The 19,373-nt window shown below is 48.1% G+C and overlaps 1 protein-coding gene across 1 annotated transcript in view; it reads right to left on the reverse strand.

Annotated features, from left to right (window-relative positions):
- Positions 1-1,701: 1,701 nt before the first annotated feature.
- Positions 1,702-19,373, reverse strand: part of DHRS12 (dehydrogenase/reductase 12) — an 85,047-nt gene continuing 67,375 nt past the window's right edge. The window contains exons 6-10 of the mRNA XM_075337298.1: positions 11,104-11,165; positions 9,904-10,008; positions 8,150-8,240; positions 5,768-5,905; positions 1,702-2,585 (exon numbers count right to left, since the gene is read on the reverse strand). Coding sequence (XP_075193413.1) covers positions 2,458-2,585; positions 5,768-5,905; positions 8,150-8,240; positions 9,904-10,008; positions 11,104-11,165 — 524 coding nt within the window. The 3' untranslated portion in view covers positions 1,702-2,457. The remainder of the gene's footprint in view (positions 2,586-5,767; positions 5,906-8,149; positions 8,241-9,903; positions 10,009-11,103; positions 11,166-19,373) is intronic.

The following is a 19,373-nucleotide window of genomic DNA, read 5'->3' on the forward strand; positions in this document are numbered from 1 at the left end:
ATTCTATATGAAAAGGAGAGATCGGGCCAGATTATAAGTGGCTACATTTTATTCTTTTGTTACTTCTGTTTCTTCGCTGAGTGATCCTTTTTTTTTTTTTTTTTTAATCTGATATATATGGGGCTTTTTATTTAGTGCTCATTTTTATGGTCCTTACGTGTGTGCGTGTGTGTGTGCGGGGGGGGGGGGGCCTCACAGGTTGAGAAAGAATAGGCTAAAACCACCCCCAAATAAATCTTGGGAGCCATGCCAAGCAAATGGATAGAGATGAGCAATAAAAAAAAAGCCAATATATCTAACAATTTGGCAGATTGAAAAAATAAATATATAAAAGGGAAGTGTTTGGAAAAAACATTTTGCTTTTTTAACTCTTGATTTCTCCAAGAAAAGTAATTCATCATGTTTATACTTAAATATTATAATATATTATAAAACAGATGGTAGTGCTTCTTTATTAAATGTGTATGTGCATGTAGTGTAGGGTATGAGTGATAATATACTCCTCTACTGCTGCGCTGTCTGGTGTCCAGCACCGTTCTGCTCCTCTTCTCAGCGACGTCACCACAATCGTCACTCTCTGGCTCACTATGCATGATCCACAAGTCTCTTTTACAATGTACGTCTATGGAGCTTTGTTCTGACCCTACATAGACTTAAATTGTAAAAGCCATTTTTGGGACATACCAAGCACAATGTGACCTGGAATCTGCAGAGTGGGGATGTCACTGAGAAGAGGAGCAGAACAGCACTGATTCCCAGAGAAAGCGGTAGGTGAGGATATTAACACACTAAAGGGTGCTTTACACGCTGCGACATCGCTACCGATATATCGTCGGGGTCATGTTGTTAGTGACGCACATCCGGCGCCGGTAGTGACATCGCAGCGTGTGGCACCAACGATCTCAAAATCGTTCAACAATGGTGATCGCTGACACGTCGCTCCTTTCCTTTAATATCGCTGCTGCCGCAGGTACAATGTTGTTAGTCGTTCCTGCGGCGTCACACATCACAATGTGTGACACCACAGGAACAACAAACATCTCCTTACCTGCGTCCACCGGCAATGCGGAAGGAAGGAGGTGGGCGGGATGTTATGTCCCACTCATCTCTGCCCCTCCGCTTCTATTGGCCGGCCGCTTAGTGACGCCACAGTTACTGATTGGGATTGTTCAGCAGTCACAGCGACGTCGCTGACAAGGTATGTTCGTGTGACGCTGCCGTAGCAATAATGTTCGCTACGGCAGCGAGCACCAAATGTCGCACGAGAGACTGGGGCCAGTGCTATCGCCCTAGACATCGCTAGCAATGTCGCAGTGTGTAAAGCACCCTTAACACTACATGGCTGAATTATCTCTGTGTCGTGAAACTGAAATGACAAAGAATGGGGGCGTAAATGGTGTCTTATCTGGTGGTACCAGAAAGAATTTTAAAGGTGCACTAACCTGGTGTGGTTGTGTTATAGACACAACCACTATAACTACATGTTGAGGAAGGCTGCTGCAGAACCCAGGAAGATGGCGTTGGAGATGGAGGAAGGAAAGATCTATCCACGCTGCCAGAAGATGATCACTGAAAATCAACGGGGATTAAGACATCGGATTTTTTTGTTCTACGAGTTTCGAAGCTGTAAAACCCCTTCTTCAGGAACAAATATCAATAATGTACATTATCGCTTTTTGTTCCTGAAGAAGGGGTTGTACAGCTCCGAAATGCGTAGAATAATAAAATCCTATTTCTTAATCTCCGTTGATCTTCAGTGATCTTCTTCTGAATTCTCTCTTTGTATTACATGGACCTAGGATTTCACTGTGTTGAGCGCCTTCGCTGGCTGCCGGCAGTGTTTTCTCCTGCTGGTCTCCCCGAGATCAGTGATTGTTTTGTCCTATGACATGGACCAGCGAGATTATAATATGGCAAAACTTGAGTATTGATTTGTCCACCTTGAATCCTGACGTATCCATTTACTATTCAGATAATTTCTAAGATCCACTTCTCTTGAAGTTTACATCCAAGAAAAAAAAAAAGCTCTGCACATTTTGGGCTCACTCACAGTGACAGTAAAATAGGTAACCCTTTAAGGCAGCATTAACATATGGCGTCTTCCAGACGCTGCGCAGGTCTCACAGCTCAGGCTCAGCCTGAGGCAGAGATAAGGATGTCTAGTTCAGGTCGGGACCCATAGTCAGTCCGCAGAATGTAAGGTTGCAAAGTTGGGCTATTCTGGCTGAAGCGTTTCGCAGCAGCCTGGCGAGAGCTCGTCTGCTATCTTCCATTACAGCTGTAGTTATACAGAGGAGTACACACTGACAGGCAGCACCGGTGTGTAAGCGTGAGTACATTCAGTGCAGGGATGCACAGCGCCGCACTGATCCCGTACAGATCTTATTTAGTATCTAGTGATGTTAAATGCAAACATCTGTCTTATTATGTTAATCAAACTTGAACCCGATGCCGTGGCTATGATTTACAGGAACCAGTAGCCAATTTTTCAAGCATGTCCTGCAGGATTTGGAGAAGTTTCTCTTCATCTGCAGCTGAGGCGCGAGTACTCGCCAAGGGGAGGTGCGTAGAAACGGGCTTCCGATCTAGAAGAGAAAATGTTATGGGAGGTTACTATCCGCACCTGCAGCACAGACATTGGGTTATTGGCTGAGAGGGTATATGGACAAATATCTACAGTATATATATAATTGCCTTATTCTGTCTGTCTTGCTCCAAAATGACGTCATTACAGTGACAACCGTCGCCACAGCGCTCGCGCTAAAGTGCCTGCGACCAACGGCTCAGCTAAGTGAACAGCACGAACTACAGCGCGACAGGACGACGCCCGACACCTTTACCCAAACCCACACGGAGCCCCGACTCCCAGGTTACTGCTGCAGCCCACACCGGCAACCCAGCCGAGACATACCCTTGCGTTGCTGGGATTGTGCCGGGAGCCGGCGTACGCTGGTAACCATGGTACACATCTGGTAACTAAGCAAAGCGCTTTGCATAGTTACCCGATTATGTACCATGGTTACCAGCGTAACTCTGCTCCACCCCTCCCCCCCGCCCTCCGCATGTATACACGAATAGTCACCTGTCCCCAGCCATGCAGTCCCCGGCACTGACATCCTCAGCCCCATGGCCCCGCTCGGCTCCACCCCCCCCGCACTCCGCCCTCCACATGTATACACTGAACACACACCCCGGCACTACTGCACCCATGATCCCCGCACACACGCAGGCACTACCGCTCCCATGATCCCCGCACACACGCAGGCACTACCGCTCCCATGATCCCCGCACACACGCAGGCACTACCGCTCCCATGATCATCCCCGCACGCACCCTACTGCACCCATGATCCCCGCACACACGCAGGCATTACCGCTCCCATTATCCCCGCACACATGAAGGCACTATTGCTCCCATCATCATCACTGCACACACCCCGGCACTACCGCTCCCATCATCATCCCCGCACACACGCAGGCACTACCGCTCCCATCATCATCCCCGCACACACGCAGGCACTACCGCTCCCATCATCATCCCCGCACACACGCAGGCACTACCGCTCCCATCATCATCCCCGCACACACGCAGGCACTACCGCTCCCATCATCATCCCCGCACACACGCAGGCACTACCGCTCCCCATCATCATCCCCGCAAACACGCAGGCACTACCACTCCCATCATCATCCCCGCACACACCCTGGCACTACCGCACCCATCATCATCCCCGCACACACGCAGGCACTACCGCACCCATCATCATCACCGCACACACGCAAGCACTACCTGAGTGAAGTCTCCAGTGACAGCGCGGCTCACTTCAGTTGCTGCGTGGAGCTGACACAGAACGGTCGTGTTCTACAGCGCTCCCTGTCAGCTTCATGTAGGAGAGCTGAAAGCGTCGTGTTTGGGGATTAATAAAGTGGTAAATGAGGGTTTTTTTCTCTTTTATTCCAAATAAAGGATTTTTTCGGGTGTATGTGTTTATTTACTTTCACTTACAGGTTAATTATGGAAGGTATCTCGGGGAGATGCCTGCCATGATTAACCTGGGACTTATTGCCAGCTATAAGTTGCCATTTAACTCCTTATTACCCAAATTGCCACCGCACCAGGGCAATTCGGGATGAGCCGGGTAGAGTCCCGGGACTGTCGCATCTAATGGATGCGGCAATTTTGGGCGGCTGCTGGCTGATATTGTTAGGGTGGTGGGCTCCCCATAACGTGGGGCTCCCCATCCTGACAATACCAGCCTTCAGCCGTGTGGCTTTATCTTGGCTGATATCAAAATTGGGATGGGGGCTGCACGTTTTTGTTTTTTTTTAATTATTTATTTACTGTACCGCACGATATAGACCCGCCCACCGGCAGCTGTGATTGGTTGCAGTGAGACAGCTGTCACTCAGCGTGGGGGCGTGTCTGACTGCAACCAATCATAGGCGCCGGTGGGCGGGGGAAGCAGGGAATGAGAGATTGAATAATGAGCGGCCAGCATTTTCAAAAGCAGGAGAAGCCGCCAGAGCAGTGTGACAGCTGTGCAACGCCGCGCTGGTGATCGGTGAGTAAGAGAGAGATGGGGGGCTTGAGGGGGGGGAGGGGGGAAGAGACCAGGAGTGATTTTAAACCATTTAGATCGTTCTGCTGGAAAGGCTGAGCATGCTCATTAGAACGTGACGGGATCAGTCAGCGGATTCCGCCGCTTAGTGCATTGCGGCGGAATCCGCCACCATAGACAATAATTAGACACCTTGGTGGATTGTAACGGAATCCGTCAAGGTGCGATATTTTATCGACCCAAAAAACGCTACATGCAGCGTTCCCTCCGCCCGACCCTCTGTCAAATTAACAATGCAGCGTCGTCCAGCGGATGCAACGCAGACACTTGCGTTACAGTAAGTCGTCAATACAAGTCTATGGAGAATAGTGCAGTGCGTTAACGGACTGCGCTATTCTCCATAGTGGCGGATTGCGCTTAACACAAGTGTGAAAGCGCACACACACACACACACACACACACACACACACACACACACACAGATAGTTACCTGTCCCCAGCCATGCAGTCCCCGGCACTGACGTCCTCAGCGCCAGGGCCCCACTCGGCTCCACCCCCGCACTCCGCCCCCCGCACACATTACCCCGCAGGATGGGCGCACATGTCAGGATGGTGGCTGCACCACGATGGGGGCACATACCAGCATTGGGCCACATCATAGCATCAGCATATTTTTACTTAACTTTACACTGTTCATGGCCTTCTTTCATTACAAGCCATGGACATCATTAAACATTAGACTCATCTGTTAAAACTGTTCCTTCTGTTTGTCATTTTAAAACCAATAAACAATTATAAGAATATTAAATTAAATCTAACCCAGTCCAGTCATTACCTTATTATTCATTCTGCTAACCTACATACACATCCTAGACTACCCGATACGTTAGAATCGGGCCACCTTCTAGTCTATTATATAAAGAAAAGTTATACTGTAAGTCAATTGCCCCAGAATCTGACTTGTGTACGTGCTGGGGGAGGCACGAAATCGTGGGGCCTACAACACAATGAACACCATGATACATACACATGACTAATCACTTGCAGGCGAGCTCTGAGAGCAGAGTATGTACAAAGCGACTTGTTTTTACTGAAATAAATTATATATGTAAAAAATGAAGGGTGGGGGGAGATTGCATTTTTTTTTTCCCTTTGCATTCAGCACCAACTAATCAACAATAATTCGCTCAAAGCATTAATGCCGCGCACCTTGGAAGAAGAGGCCACTTGCGAGCTTTGTTGCGGCAGGAGATATGGCCAACCACACCACCGTGTCTGCTCCTTGTTCTTCTGTGCGTAATCTGTTCTTCATTTTCTCATAAAAGTCTGGCATTGAGGACCTCACCGCTTAACATAGGGAGATATTGGGAGAAAAATGGAATTAAAGAACATCTATACAATAAATATCTTTGGTTATATTCTTTAAAGGGATGATTTTAACATGCAGAAAAAAATGTAAGGAACTGTAGATTACAGAATCCCAACAGTATGTCAGGTGCGCACTGTAGGCTTCCCCTGTTTCTTCACTCCTGCCACACATCACGCACAGGTGAGTTGCACACTTGCGATCTCTGCACATCACACTCAGGTGAGTTGCACACTTGCAATCTCAGCTCATCACGCTCAGGTGAGTTGCACACTTGCGATCTCAGCTCATCACACTCAGGTGAGTTGCACACTTGCGATCTCAGCTCATCACGCTCAGGTGAGTTGCACACTTGCGATCTCAGCTCATCACACTCAGGTGAGTTGCACACTTGCAATCTCAGCTCATCACACTCAGGTGAGTTGCACACTTGCAATCTCAGCTCATCACGCTCAGGTGAGTTGCACACTTGCGATCTCAGCTCATCACACTCAGGTGAGTTGCACACTTGCGATCTCAGCTCATCACGCTCAGGTGAGTTGCACACTTGCGATCTCAGCTCATCACGCTCAGGTGAGTTGCACACTTGCGATCTCTGCACATCACGCTCAGGTGAGTTGCACACTTGCGATCTCTGCACATCACGCTCAGGTGAGTTGCACACTTGTGATCTCTGCACATCACGCTCAGGTGAGTTGCACACTTGTGATCTCTGCACATCACGCTCAGGTGAGTTGCACACTTGTGATCTCTGCACATCACGCTCAGGTGAGTTGCACACTTGTGATCTCTGCACATCACGCTCAGGTGAGTTGCACACTTGTGATCTCTGCACATCACGCTCAGGTGAGTTGCACACTTGTGATCTCTGCACATCACACTCAGGTGAGTTGCACACTTGTGATCTCTGCACATCACACTCAGGTGAGTTGCACACTTGTGATCTCTGCACATCACGCTCAGGTGAGTTGCACACTTGTGATCTCTGCACATCACGCTCAGGTGAGTTGCACACTTGTGATCTCTGCACATCACGCTCAGGTGAGTTGCACACTTGTGATCTCTGCACATCACGCTCAGGTGAGTTGCACACTTGTGATCTCTACACATCACGCTCAGGTTAGTTGTACACTTGTGATCTCAGCTCATCACGCTCAGGTGAGTTGCACACTTGTGATCTCAGCTCATCACGCTCAGGTGAGTTGCACACTTGTGATCTCTGCACATCACGCTCAGGTGAGTTGCACACTTGTGATCTCAGCTCATCACGCTCAGGTGAGTTGCACACTTGTGATCTCAGCTCATCACGCTCAGGTGAGTTGCACACTTGTGATCTCTGCACATCACGCTCAGGTGAGTTGCACACTTGCGATCTCAGCTCATCACGCTCAGGTGAGTTGCACACTTGCGATCTCTGCACATCACGCTCAGGTTATAGTTATATTATAGATTATAATCTCGCGCCTGTGCAATAATATCACCGGCGCTCGCGTTTTGAAAACCGTGCCCAGTCCCGCGATAGTGCCACTGGGCATGCGCGAGACTTCCGAAGCACTGCGGAAGATGTGGGCGGCGGCCTCTTCTATGTAAATGAACACTGGGGGACGGCGAACAGCGGCAGGAGGGGGGGATAACAGACGAAATACAGCCCGCCCCCGGGGCCAGCAACCTCATTACCAAAGCAAAAGATAATATTTTATAAAGTTATTTAGGTGTGAAAGGGGGGCCAGTAGCAAGAGGAACCTTTCTAGAATGCAGCCCAGGAGCTGCAGAAGGGGATTCATTAGTTTAATAGCAAAAATTCTAGTGAGAGGTTCCCTTTAAAATTACACTAAGCAGCTCAGTAAGTGACACATCACTGGAATCAGAGTCTCTGCCCCTACGTTACGCTACTCTCAAATTAGATGGCAAAAACCTGGTGACAGATTCCCTCTAAGCCTAGAAAAACACTTATAATTAAAAAAAATATATATACACACTATATAAAAACTTAGAATTCATGGCGGCTTTGCAGATATTCAGCTAGACAACAGAATTCATCAGGATCCCTCCTTTGACGTCTCGACCATCAGGATTCCTCCCCCTCCCCACAGCCAATCACATAGTTCTGGTTGTCAAAGGTGATGAAATCTTAATATAACAGATCCACAGCCTTCAATCGGCTTTAGAAATTAAATGTAGAATATTGAACCTTAAAAACCAGAAGATTTGTCACAGACGTGTACCTGGTGTGTCCGCCCAGCCTGGATGCATGACGGAAAAATGGACTTTGGGATACGCTTTCGCCCACTGCTCGGTCAGGATTACTTGCTGCCTCTAAAGAAAACAAGCCAATACACACAATGCAAATATGTACATTATTATTTGTACACTCAGACTCGCCAACTCAAAAAAACAACATATGGGCAAATTCTGCAAAATAAAAAAAAAAAAGTGAACACTGCAGAAAAAATATGCGCAAAATCTACTTGTAATATAGAAGTGAATGGGATTTTGAAATCTGTCTGCAACATCAAAGGATTAAGGGTACAGGGGTACATTTATAGATTTCTGTCAGAAGGCTTTTGGCATTTAATTCTAGAACAGGATAATATAGAGCAAGAGAGCCAAATTTCAGGGATGTGTCACTTATTTGGCTATGTGCTGTAGTTTTAATATAATCAGTGTTTTAAACAGTAGTAGATTATCACTTTCTGACTAGATCCCAGGTGCAGGCCAGTAAGGCTAATCTATGTGACCCTACCACTGATTGTATACTATATTGTCAGCATTCTGCCAAAGGAATCTGCCAATCAGGGGTGTGGGTGGTGTTAAACATAGCTCAGCACTCTGACCACTGCTATATCTACAATAGAGAAGAAGGGAATTTTGTTACTTACCGTAAATTCCTTTTCTTCTAGCTCTTATTGGGAGACCCAGACGATTGGGTCTCCCAATAGAGCGCTGAAGAAAACAGGGATTCTATCAAACTTCAAACAGTGCAGTAAGTGACATTGTTTGAATCAGGGTCTCTGCCCCTACATGATGCAGTTTTCAGATTACATAGCAAAAATCTGGAGACAGATTCCATTTAATTGTTTAAAAAGAGTTTTCAGGGTAGACATTTGTGGTATAACACTAACAGGTATTTCTCACATAGTGAGATCGCTAGTGAGATCGCTGCTGAGTCACAGGTTTTGTGACGTACCAGTGACCTCATCAGCGATCTCGCTGTGTGTGACACTAAGCAGCGACCTGGCCCCTGCTGTGAAATCGCTGATCGTTACACACTGTTCTGGTTCATTTTTTGCTCGTTGGTCTCCCGCTGTGCAGCACGCATCGGTGTGTTTGACGGCGGGAGACGGGCATCGACTGTGTAAGCAGCGTACGCTGGTAACCAGGGTAAATATCGGGTAACTAAGCAAAGCGCTTTGCTTGGTTACCCGATATTTACCTTGGTTACCAGCGTACACCGCTTAGCGCTGGCTCCCTGCACATGTAACCAGGGTACACATCGGGTTACTAAGCAATGCGCTTTGCTTGGTTACCCATTATTTACCCTGGCTACGTGTGCAGGGAGCCAGCGCTAAGCGGTGTACGCTGGTAACCAAGGTAAATATCGGGTAACCAAGCAAAGCGCTTTGCTTAGTTACCCGATATTTACCCTGGTTACCAAGCGCAGAGTCGCTGGTGAGATCTGCCTGATTGACAGCTCACCAGTGACCATGTAGCGACGCACCAGCGATCCTGACCAGGTTGTATCGTGGTCAGAATTGCTGGTACGTCGTTTAGTGAGCCGGTACCCTTAGGTCATTGTCCCCAATTGACCACCCAAAACTAAGTGTCAGCGGCAAAGTGTGGAGAGTACAGTTTTTGGGTTAGATGTATAGGATCGCACCCCCAGGTTTCTATATCTAGCACACTGTGACTATTTCAGGCACAAATCAACTATTTTAAACATATTGTCATTTTTCAGACTAGAGGAGCAGAGAGAACAGACCTTGTTTTGAGCATACGCCATTGTTCCATCAAAAGTGCCTTTCTCGAATTGAAGATCGAAGACGTCGAGTTTCTGAACCAGCATCCCGCCTGACGAGACCGTTACCTGCAACAAGCCAGCAGCAATCATCACATGCCAGGCTGCCACGCTCCATGCCAGGGCTATAACCACGCCATACAGGACATGCTGGGCAGCCAAGTGGCAGAATTCACCGCACAAGACATACAAAGACTTGGTCTGGGACTTGTTTGAAACAAGGACATTCCTTGAGATCCGCACAAACCCTCCAACAGAACAGCCCCAATCCACCAAAAATCACCAATAATGCACTTTTCTGCTGCCAGATTAATAAGTGCAGTAAGAGTGTGGTGAAGACCGTTGGGAAAATCACCTGATAACAGAAAGAAACCGCTGCTAGGTAATTAAAAATCAAGAAAATATAGTACTTTTTAGGACGTTTTTCCTTAAAGGGGTTGTCCAAACAAAAAACATTTAAATTAACAGATTTTGTAATAATAATAATAATAATAATAATATTAATAATGTTGCACAATTGGATGGGTTAAAAAAAAAAAAAATGTTCCCGTGCTGAAATAATCGAAAAACTACGTATCCGCAAAAAATGTATACATTCGACAAAAAGTATACAAAACTAACAGGTGGAACACACCAGAAAATGTATTGTTATGGCTCGTGCAGGGTCTGAAGACGTATCATTTATGTTCAAAGACTATGAAAAGCCATGTCCCCCCCTCAGGGGCCCTGCACTAGGCCCTGTGTGCACTGATGCAGTGTATATGTCTTTTCTGGAGGGATAGGACAGTTTTCTTTGGGCTTGTTCACACACTGCATTTTTGCCAAGGAAAAAAAATTTTAATTATTTTACAGTACCAGCAGCTGAATGAGGGATCTGAAGTCTCCTGCACTCGCTGCTTATTTTTTTCCTCAATTCTTAGCAAATGAATGGGGAAAAAGAAATGCAAGTAAAAATGCCCTTATTTTATGCAGGGTTTTTCCTACCAACACTGTGTGGTTATTGCTGCAGAAAAATCTGTTGCAAATACTCAATGTGTGCACATACCCTTAGTGGTTCCCAGTGATCAGACTTTCACCATCACCACATGTTATGGATAAATCAGAAATTATCTTAATGGGAAAATCTCTTTATGAGATCCAAGCAGTCAAGAATACAGAACTTACTACTCTGGCGTCCTCTTCCTTTTCCAATGCAGGAAGCAGAGCTTTTGTCAGAATATATGTACCTATGAGAGAATAGAAGAAATAAAAGGTATGGTATTGCTAGAGGAAGCAGTATTTGCCGATTTGGGGACACAGTCACCATGGGACCATCATGTTGTGTTGGGAGAGTGCTGTGTGTAGCAGCAGAATGTGTGTGTGTATGTGTGTGTGTGGGTGTGTGTAGGGGGGTCATTATGGTGTGGCACAACCACCATACACTGTGGGACCATCATACTGCTGTGTGTGGCTGTGGGGGACCATCATACTGCTGTGTGTGGCTGTGGGGGACCATCATACTGCTGTGTGGGGCTGTGGGGGACCATCATATTGCTGTGTGGGGCTGTGGGGGACCATCATACTGCTGTGTGGGGCTGTGGGGGACCATCATACTGCTGTGTGTGGCTGTGGGGGACCATCATACTGCTGTGTGGGGCTGTGGGGGACCATCATACTGCTGTGTGGGGCTGTGGGGGACCATCATACTGCTGTGTGTGGCTGTGGGGGACCATCATACTGCTGTGTGTGGCTGTGGAGGACCATCACACTGCTGTGTGGGACTGTGGGGGACCATCATACTGCTGTGTGGGACTGTGGGGGACCATCATACTGCTGTGTGGGGCTGTGAGGGACCATCATACTGCTGTGTGGGGCTGTGAGGGACCATCATACTGCTGTGTGTGGCTGTGAGGGACCATCATACTGCTGTGTGTGGCTGTGGGGGACCATCATACGGCTGTGTGTGGCTGTGGGGGACCATCGTACTGCTGTGTGGGGCTGTGGGGGACCATTGTACTGCTGTGTGGGGCTGTGCGGGACCATCATACTGCTGTGTGGGACCATCATACTATGTGTGGGGCTGTGGGGGACCATCATACTGTGTGTGGGGCTGTGGGGGACCATCATACTGTGTGTGGGGCTGTGGGGGACCATCATACTGTGTGTGGGGCTGTGGGGGACCATCATACTGTGTGTGGGGCTGTGGGGGACCATCATACTGTGTGTGGGGCTGTGGGGGACCATCATACTGTGTGTTGGGCTGTGGGGGACCATCATACTGTGTGTGGGGCTGTGGGGAACCATCATACTGCTGTGTGGGGCTAAGGGGAACCATCATACTGCTGTGGGGGACCATCATACCGTGTGTGGGGCTGTGGGGGACCATCATACCGTGTGTGGGGCTGTGGGGGACCATCATACCGTGTGTGGGGCTGTGGGGGACCATCATACCATGTGTGGGGCTGTGGGGGACCATCATACCGTGTGTGGGGCTGTGGGGGACCATCATACCGTGTGTGGGGCTGTGGGGGACCATCATACCGTGTGTGGGGCTGTGGGGGACCATCATACCGTGTGTGGGGCTGTGGGGGACCATCATACCGTGTGTGGGGCTGTGGGGGACCATCATACCGTGTGTGGGGCTGTGGGGGACCATCGTACTGCTGTGTGGGGCTGTGGGGGACCATCGTACTGCTGTGTGGGGCTGTGGGGGACCATCATACTGCTGTCTAGGGCTGTGGGGGACTATCATACTGCTGTGTGGGGCTGTGGGGGACCATCATACTGCTGTGTGGGGTTGTGGGGGACCATCATACTGTGTGTGGGGCTGTGGGGTACCATCATACTGCTGTGTGGGGCTGTGGGGGACCATGGGGCTGTGGGGAACCATCATACTGCTGTGTGGGGCTGAGGGGGACCATCATACTGCTGTGTGGGGCTGTGGGGGACCATGATACTGCTGTGTGTGACTGTGGGGGACCATCATACTGTGTGTGGGGCTGTGGGGGACCATCATACTGTGTGTGTGGCACTGTGGGGGACCATCATACTGCGGTGTGTGACTGTGGGGGACCATCATACTGCTGTGTGTGACTGTGGGGGACCATCATACTGCTGTGTGTGACTGTGGGGGACCATCATACTGCTGTGTGTGACTGTGGGGGACCATCATACTGCTGTGTGTGACTGTGGGGGACCATCATACTGCTGTGTGGGGCTGTGGGGGACCATCATACTGCTGTGTGGGGCTGTGGGGGACCATCATACTGCTGTGTGGGGCTCTGGGGGACCATCATACTGCTGTGTGGGGCTCTGGGGGACCATCATACTGCTGTGTGGGGCTCTGGGGGACCATCATACTGCTGTGTGGGGCTCTGGGGGACCATCATACTGCTGTGTGGGGCTCTGGGGGACCATCATACTGCTGTGTGGGGCTCTGGGGGACCATCATACTGCTGTGTGGGGCTCTGGGGGACCATCATACTGTGTGTGGGGCTCTGGGGGACCATCATACTGTGTGTGGGGCTGTGGAGGACCATCATACTGTGTGTGGGGCTGTGGGGGACCATCATACTGTATGTGGGGCTGTGGGGGACCATCATACTGTGTGTGGGGCTGTGGGGGACCATCATACTGTGTGTGGGGCTGTGGGGGACAATCATACTGTGTAGGGCACCTTCATACTGTACATGGAGGCTGTAGGGGGAACCTATTACTAGTAATGTGCACTAGATTCTGAGATGGTAGATTGATCCAGGGAATTAGTCTGATTGCATATGTGGAGTCGGGAAGGAATTTTTCTCCCCTAATGTGGTGCGTACTGTTTGTTGCATGTTGTTTTTTTTTGCCTTCCTCTGGATTAACATGTTAGGTTAGGTCATGGGTTGATCTAGAGTTAGGAGTACTGAGCACCCAAGCCATTGTAGTGCTCGCTCATCACTGATTAATACGCTTCCTATCATCTGATTCCAATGTATGTATGTATGTATGTATGTAAAAAAAAAGAAAAAAAACCAACTTCTTAGAATACTTTTTTTTTTTTTACTTGTTACAAATGGGTACAAACTAGTCAACGTGGCGTTGTGTTCCCCAGACTAATCGTCCCACTCACCATGTTATTACACCCCTCTAGCCGTGATGACCAGTTGCAAGAGCCAACGTCACCACTGTCTCACAGTGACACTCCCGCATGTGCGCTATTTTTGCCCTTTCACATCATATCAGTACAATTCTAAAAAAAAAGGACAGCTATGTTGTTTTAATACTTAATATCCCCCTTTAATTTTGCCAGTAATAAACCGTACGGCGTGGGCTCACTGCATTACCCTGCCAGGAGGTCTCCTGACTTCAGCGTCAGCAGGAATCCATTAAATCTGTGCACTTTCACTGCTGGAAGTAATCTTCCCCTGTGTGAAGCTCCTCAGTCACAAGGCAAGAAAGATGAAATGCTCCGTAGAAGACGAGTCCCATTACTGGAGGGCTGCGGTTTGGTGCTTTCCTGGCTGCCCGCCATGAACAGGAGGGCACAGAGCGCTAATCGGATAATATGCCCGCCGCGCTCCCTGGGGCTTCTCCAATTCATTTTGTGGTTTTGATAAAATCCAATTATCTGCCTGTGATTGTTATATATTTAATTACAGGATTTTTCTTTTTTACAAAAAAGCAACAAACATCAGTGACTTAAATCAATGGACTAATCATCAATCAATGATCAATTTTGATCAGAGATGAACACTTTATTTTTCATGCGTTCAGGCAGGAACACTTTTGAAGCAAAGGATCAGCAGTGATTTTTATTGAAAAGCGGCTTTTAGCTGCTGCAGTTGGTGATATAACCAGATTCTTGTTTTTTGCAATAAAGTCCATCATCCTGGTCCGTGCATGAGAGGAAAGGAATATTGGGCTACTGGCAACCAAGAATAGCATTTTCCTTCCCTGGCATTTTCACACACACAAGCCCATGCTGTCACTGCCGTCATCCCCAGATTGGGATCTCTATCACTAATATGACCCTGCTTGGAGGAAATCAAGATTTACTACTACTGTACCTACAGTATATTTCCAATAATACCGCTATTTCAGATTTAATGATAACACTTGTGTGTGTACTGTACAGGTTCTTATCAGTGATGTTCTTGCTAATATTAGTCATTTATTTTCCCTTTTTTCCCTATTTGTCCAGACCGCCATAACCACTTCTTCCATCCATAACTCGTCCCTGTAAACTGTAACGGTCATCTTTGGCTGACCGATTTTTTTTCCACCACCCTCCTCATATTTCCTACTACCTCTACACAAACTAGTGCAATAACCAGTGCCCTAGACAGTAGTAATGCCCAATATGTGCTCTGTACAGTAATATTACCCTCCTATTGTCCCCCACACATTAACAACGCCCCCTCTGTACCCCTACACAGTAATAATGTTCCCACTGCATTTCCTTTTAGTACTAATCCCTCCTTATTAATACAGCACCTTACAGAAATAATGTCCCTTGTGCCTTATAATAATCTCCCTTGACCTTTTCTAATAATAATGAGCCCGTGTCTCCTTATAATACAAACATCCCGTGCATCATCATCATCATAATAATAATAATAATAATAATAATAATGCCTCCTGTGCTTTTCCTACAATAATGATCCCCCACTGTGCCTCCTTATAATAATGAATCTCAGTGCCTCTTTAAAGAAGTTGTCCAGTTACCAAAACTGATTTTTTTTTTCTGATAAATCTTGCTAATATGTGCCCCTCAACACATCTATTATGTTTTTTCAGCAAAATTACCTTTTATTGTGCACTAGCAGCACACTGTCATTGCTGGCTCCAGCTCTGATGGGGTTAATCTCTCCTCTGACTTCCTGTGTTCAGTTCCTACAAGTCCCAGAATTCTTTGTGGCTCTAGGGCGGTGTCTAGCTTATCTAACACACCCACTGTGTCTAATACACCCACTCTGCTCCCACCCAAACCCTCCTCCCTGCCTCTTCCCAGTGGATGTGCACTGAGATCAATTACACAGAGACAGCAGCAGCTCTACACAGCCAGGGGAAGAAAGTGTGTGTGCGCTTATATACAGTGTATGTGTGCGCGTATATACAGAGTGTATGTGTGCGCGTATATACAGAGTGTATGTGTGCGCGTATATACAGAGTGCGTGTGTGTGTGTGTGTGTGTGTGTGTGTGATACTCACCTGTCTGCAGGGTCCCGGTGCCATGCCTGCTTCCAGCCCCTGTCTCGGTACCGCCGCTCTGGCTGTGTGCAGTCTCCCCGGGGCACGCACGAAGCTTGCAGGACCTGGCGGTGGATCACCTGATGCAGTCACCTGACGCATCAGCTGATCGATTCTCGTGGTGTCGCCGGCTTTTTCGCGCCCGGCCGGCTATCAGCTGATCCTGCCATCAGGGGACTTCATCAGCTGATTACCGGCCGCTCCTGCAGTGATGGGCCAGGATCAGACTCCGCTGCAGGAGCTGCCGGTAATCAGCACAGACGTGAGTATTTTATTTATTTATTTTTTTTCTACTGATGCATCAGCTGATTGTATAATCGGCTTTTATACAATCAGCTGATGTGTGATGTGATTCACGTAGTTTAACCTGACACATCATCTGATCGCTTTGCCTTTCAGCAAACCGATCAGATGATATTGGATCCTGATTGGACAGCGCGGGACCCTAACCCAGGATTACTGCGGAGGGGGGTTTATTTCAATAAAGATGGAGTCACTAATTGTGTTGTGTTTTATTTCTAATAAAAATATTTTTCTGTGTGTTGTGTTTTTTTTTTTATCATTACTAGAAATTCATGGTGGCCATGTCTAATATTGGCGTGACACCATGAATTTCGGGCTTAGGGCTAGCTGATAATATACAGCTAGCCCTAACTCCATTATTACCTAGCTAGCCACCCGGCATCAGGGCAGCTGGAAGAGTTGGATACAGCGCCAGAAGATGGCGCTTCTATGAAAGCGCCATTTTCCGGGGTGGCTGCGGACTGCAATTCGCAGTGGGGGTGCCCAGAAAGCTTGGGCACCCTTCACTGTGGATTCCAATCCCCAGCTGCCTAGTTGTACCCAGCTGGACACTAAAATTAGGCGAAGCTTACGTCATTTTTTTTTAAAATTATTTCATGAAATTCATGAAATAATTAAAAAAAAAAAGGGCTTCTCTATATTTTTGGTTCCCAGCCGGGTACAAATAGGCAGCTGGGGGTTGGGGGCAGCCCGTACCTGCCTGCTGTACCCGGCTAGCATACAAAAATATGGCGAAGCCCATGTCATTTTTTTTTCTTTTTGGGTAAAAACTGCATACAGTCCTGGATGGAGGATGCTGAGCCTTGTAGTTCTGCAGCTGCTGTCTGCTCTCCTGCATACACTAGTGAATGGAGGATGCTGAGCCTTGTAGTTCTGCAGCTGCTGTCTGCTCTCCTGCATACAATGAACATTTTGAATAAGGAAATGACATCAGACCTTTTTTTATTTTTTTCATCAACAATCTTTAATGGCATTGTGCACTGATTAAAAACGCAGTGAGCAAAAACGCAGCAAAAAAGGCACCAAATCGCGGCAAAAACGTGACATGCAGCACCGCAGGTGACAGAGCAGAGCAAGTTGGTGAATGCTCTGCTCTGACACATAGTGTGCTGCATGTCACTGTATCCACTCTGGGACTTGTTGTGCAGGTGACCGGATGATACATGTCACTAACTTGCTCCACTCTGTGACTTCTGCTGCATTGTTCCAACTGTATACACTCTCACCTGAACAAGTCTCAGAGTGGGGCAGTTAGTGACATGTATCATCCGGTCACCTGCACAACAAGTCCCAGAGTGGTGAAAGATAGTGACATGCAGCACACTATGTGTCAGAGCAGAGCATGTCACTGTCTCCACTCTGGGACTTGTTGTGCAGGTGACCGGATGATACATGTCACTAACTGCCCCACTCTGTGATTTCTGCTGCATAGTACCAACTGTATACACTCTCACCTGCACAACAAGTCCCATAGTGGAGACAGTTAGTGACATGTAGCATCCGGTCACCTGCACAACAAGTGCCAGAGTGGAGAAAGATAGTGACATGCAGCACACTATGTGTCAGAGCAGAGCATATGTCACTGTCTCCACTCCGCTGACCTCACAGCCCGCACACGCTGCGATGGATGCAGGGGGACACAGAACAAGTAATCGGCCGACACTGGAGTCATCTGATTACTTGGGATGAATTGAGCAGTAAAATGCTCTGGTACTCGATGGGCGAAGCCCATGCCGATTTTTTTTAAAAAAAAATTAATTAAAAATAAAAAAACAAAAAAAAATCACATTGCTTGTGGGCTCCCGCTGCATTTTCTATTGCTAAGGGTAACCAAAGCAGCTACTGGCTGCTAGCCCCCGCTGCTTGGTGTTACTTTCACTGGCAATAGAAATGCAGGGAAGCATTTTTTTTTTTTTTATAAAGGTTTTTCCCTGAAAACGTTTTTAAGAAAATGACGTGGGCTTCGCCATATTTTTGTATGCTAGCCAGGTACAGCAGGCAGCTACGGGCTGCCCCCAACCCCCAGCTGCCTAGTTGTACCCGGCTGGGAACCAAAAATATAGAGAAGCCCTTTTTTTTCATGAATTTCATGAAATAATAAAAAAAAAAAAAAAATGATGTGGGCTTCACCAAATTTTTGAGTCCAGCCAGGTACAACTAGGCAGCTGGGGATTGGAATCCACAGTGCAGGGTGCCCAAACTTTCTGGGCCCCCCACTGCGAATTGCAGTCCACAGCTGCCGCAGAAAATGGCGCTTTCATAGAAGCGCCATCTTCAGGCGCTGTATCCAACTCTTCCAGTGGCCTGGTGGCAGGTGGCACGCTGGGTAATAAGGGGTTAATACCAGCTATGTTTTACCAGCTGGTATAAAGCCCGAGATTCTTAATGTCAGGCCAAGTTTAACCTGGCCATTAAGAATCTCCAACAAAGGGTTTAAAAAAAAAAAAAAAGACATCACACAGAGAAAAATACTTTATTAGAAATAAATACACAGACACAGTAGGGACTCCATGTTTATTACTCCCTCTCACCCCTCCACGATGGAGAGATTTCTGTACTGACCATGCCAGGGGGGGGGAGAAGAGAGAGCGAGCGGGGGGAGAAGAGAGAGCGAGCGGGGGGAGAAGAGAGAGCGAGGGGGGGGAGAAGAGAGAGCGAGGGGGGGGAGAAGAGAGAGCGAGGGGGGGGAGAAGAGAGAGCGAGGGGGGGGAGAAGAGAGCGAGGGGGGGGGAAAGAGAGCGAGGGGGGGGGAAGAGAGCGAGGGGGGGGGGAAGAGAGCGAGGGGGGGGGGGAAGAGAGGGATGGGGGGGGAGAAGAGAGGGAGGGGGGAGGAGAAGAGAGGGAGGGGGGAGGAGAAGAGAGGGAGGGGGGAGAAGAGAGGGAGGGGGGAGAGAGAGGGGGGAGAGAGAGGGAGGGGGGGG

This window comes from Anomaloglossus baeobatrachus, chromosome 2 (assembly GCF_048569485.1).
Source record: "Anomaloglossus baeobatrachus isolate aAnoBae1 chromosome 2, aAnoBae1.hap1, whole genome shotgun sequence".
In the NCBI taxonomy this organism is placed as follows: Eukaryota; Metazoa; Chordata; class Amphibia; order Anura; family Aromobatidae; genus Anomaloglossus; species Anomaloglossus baeobatrachus.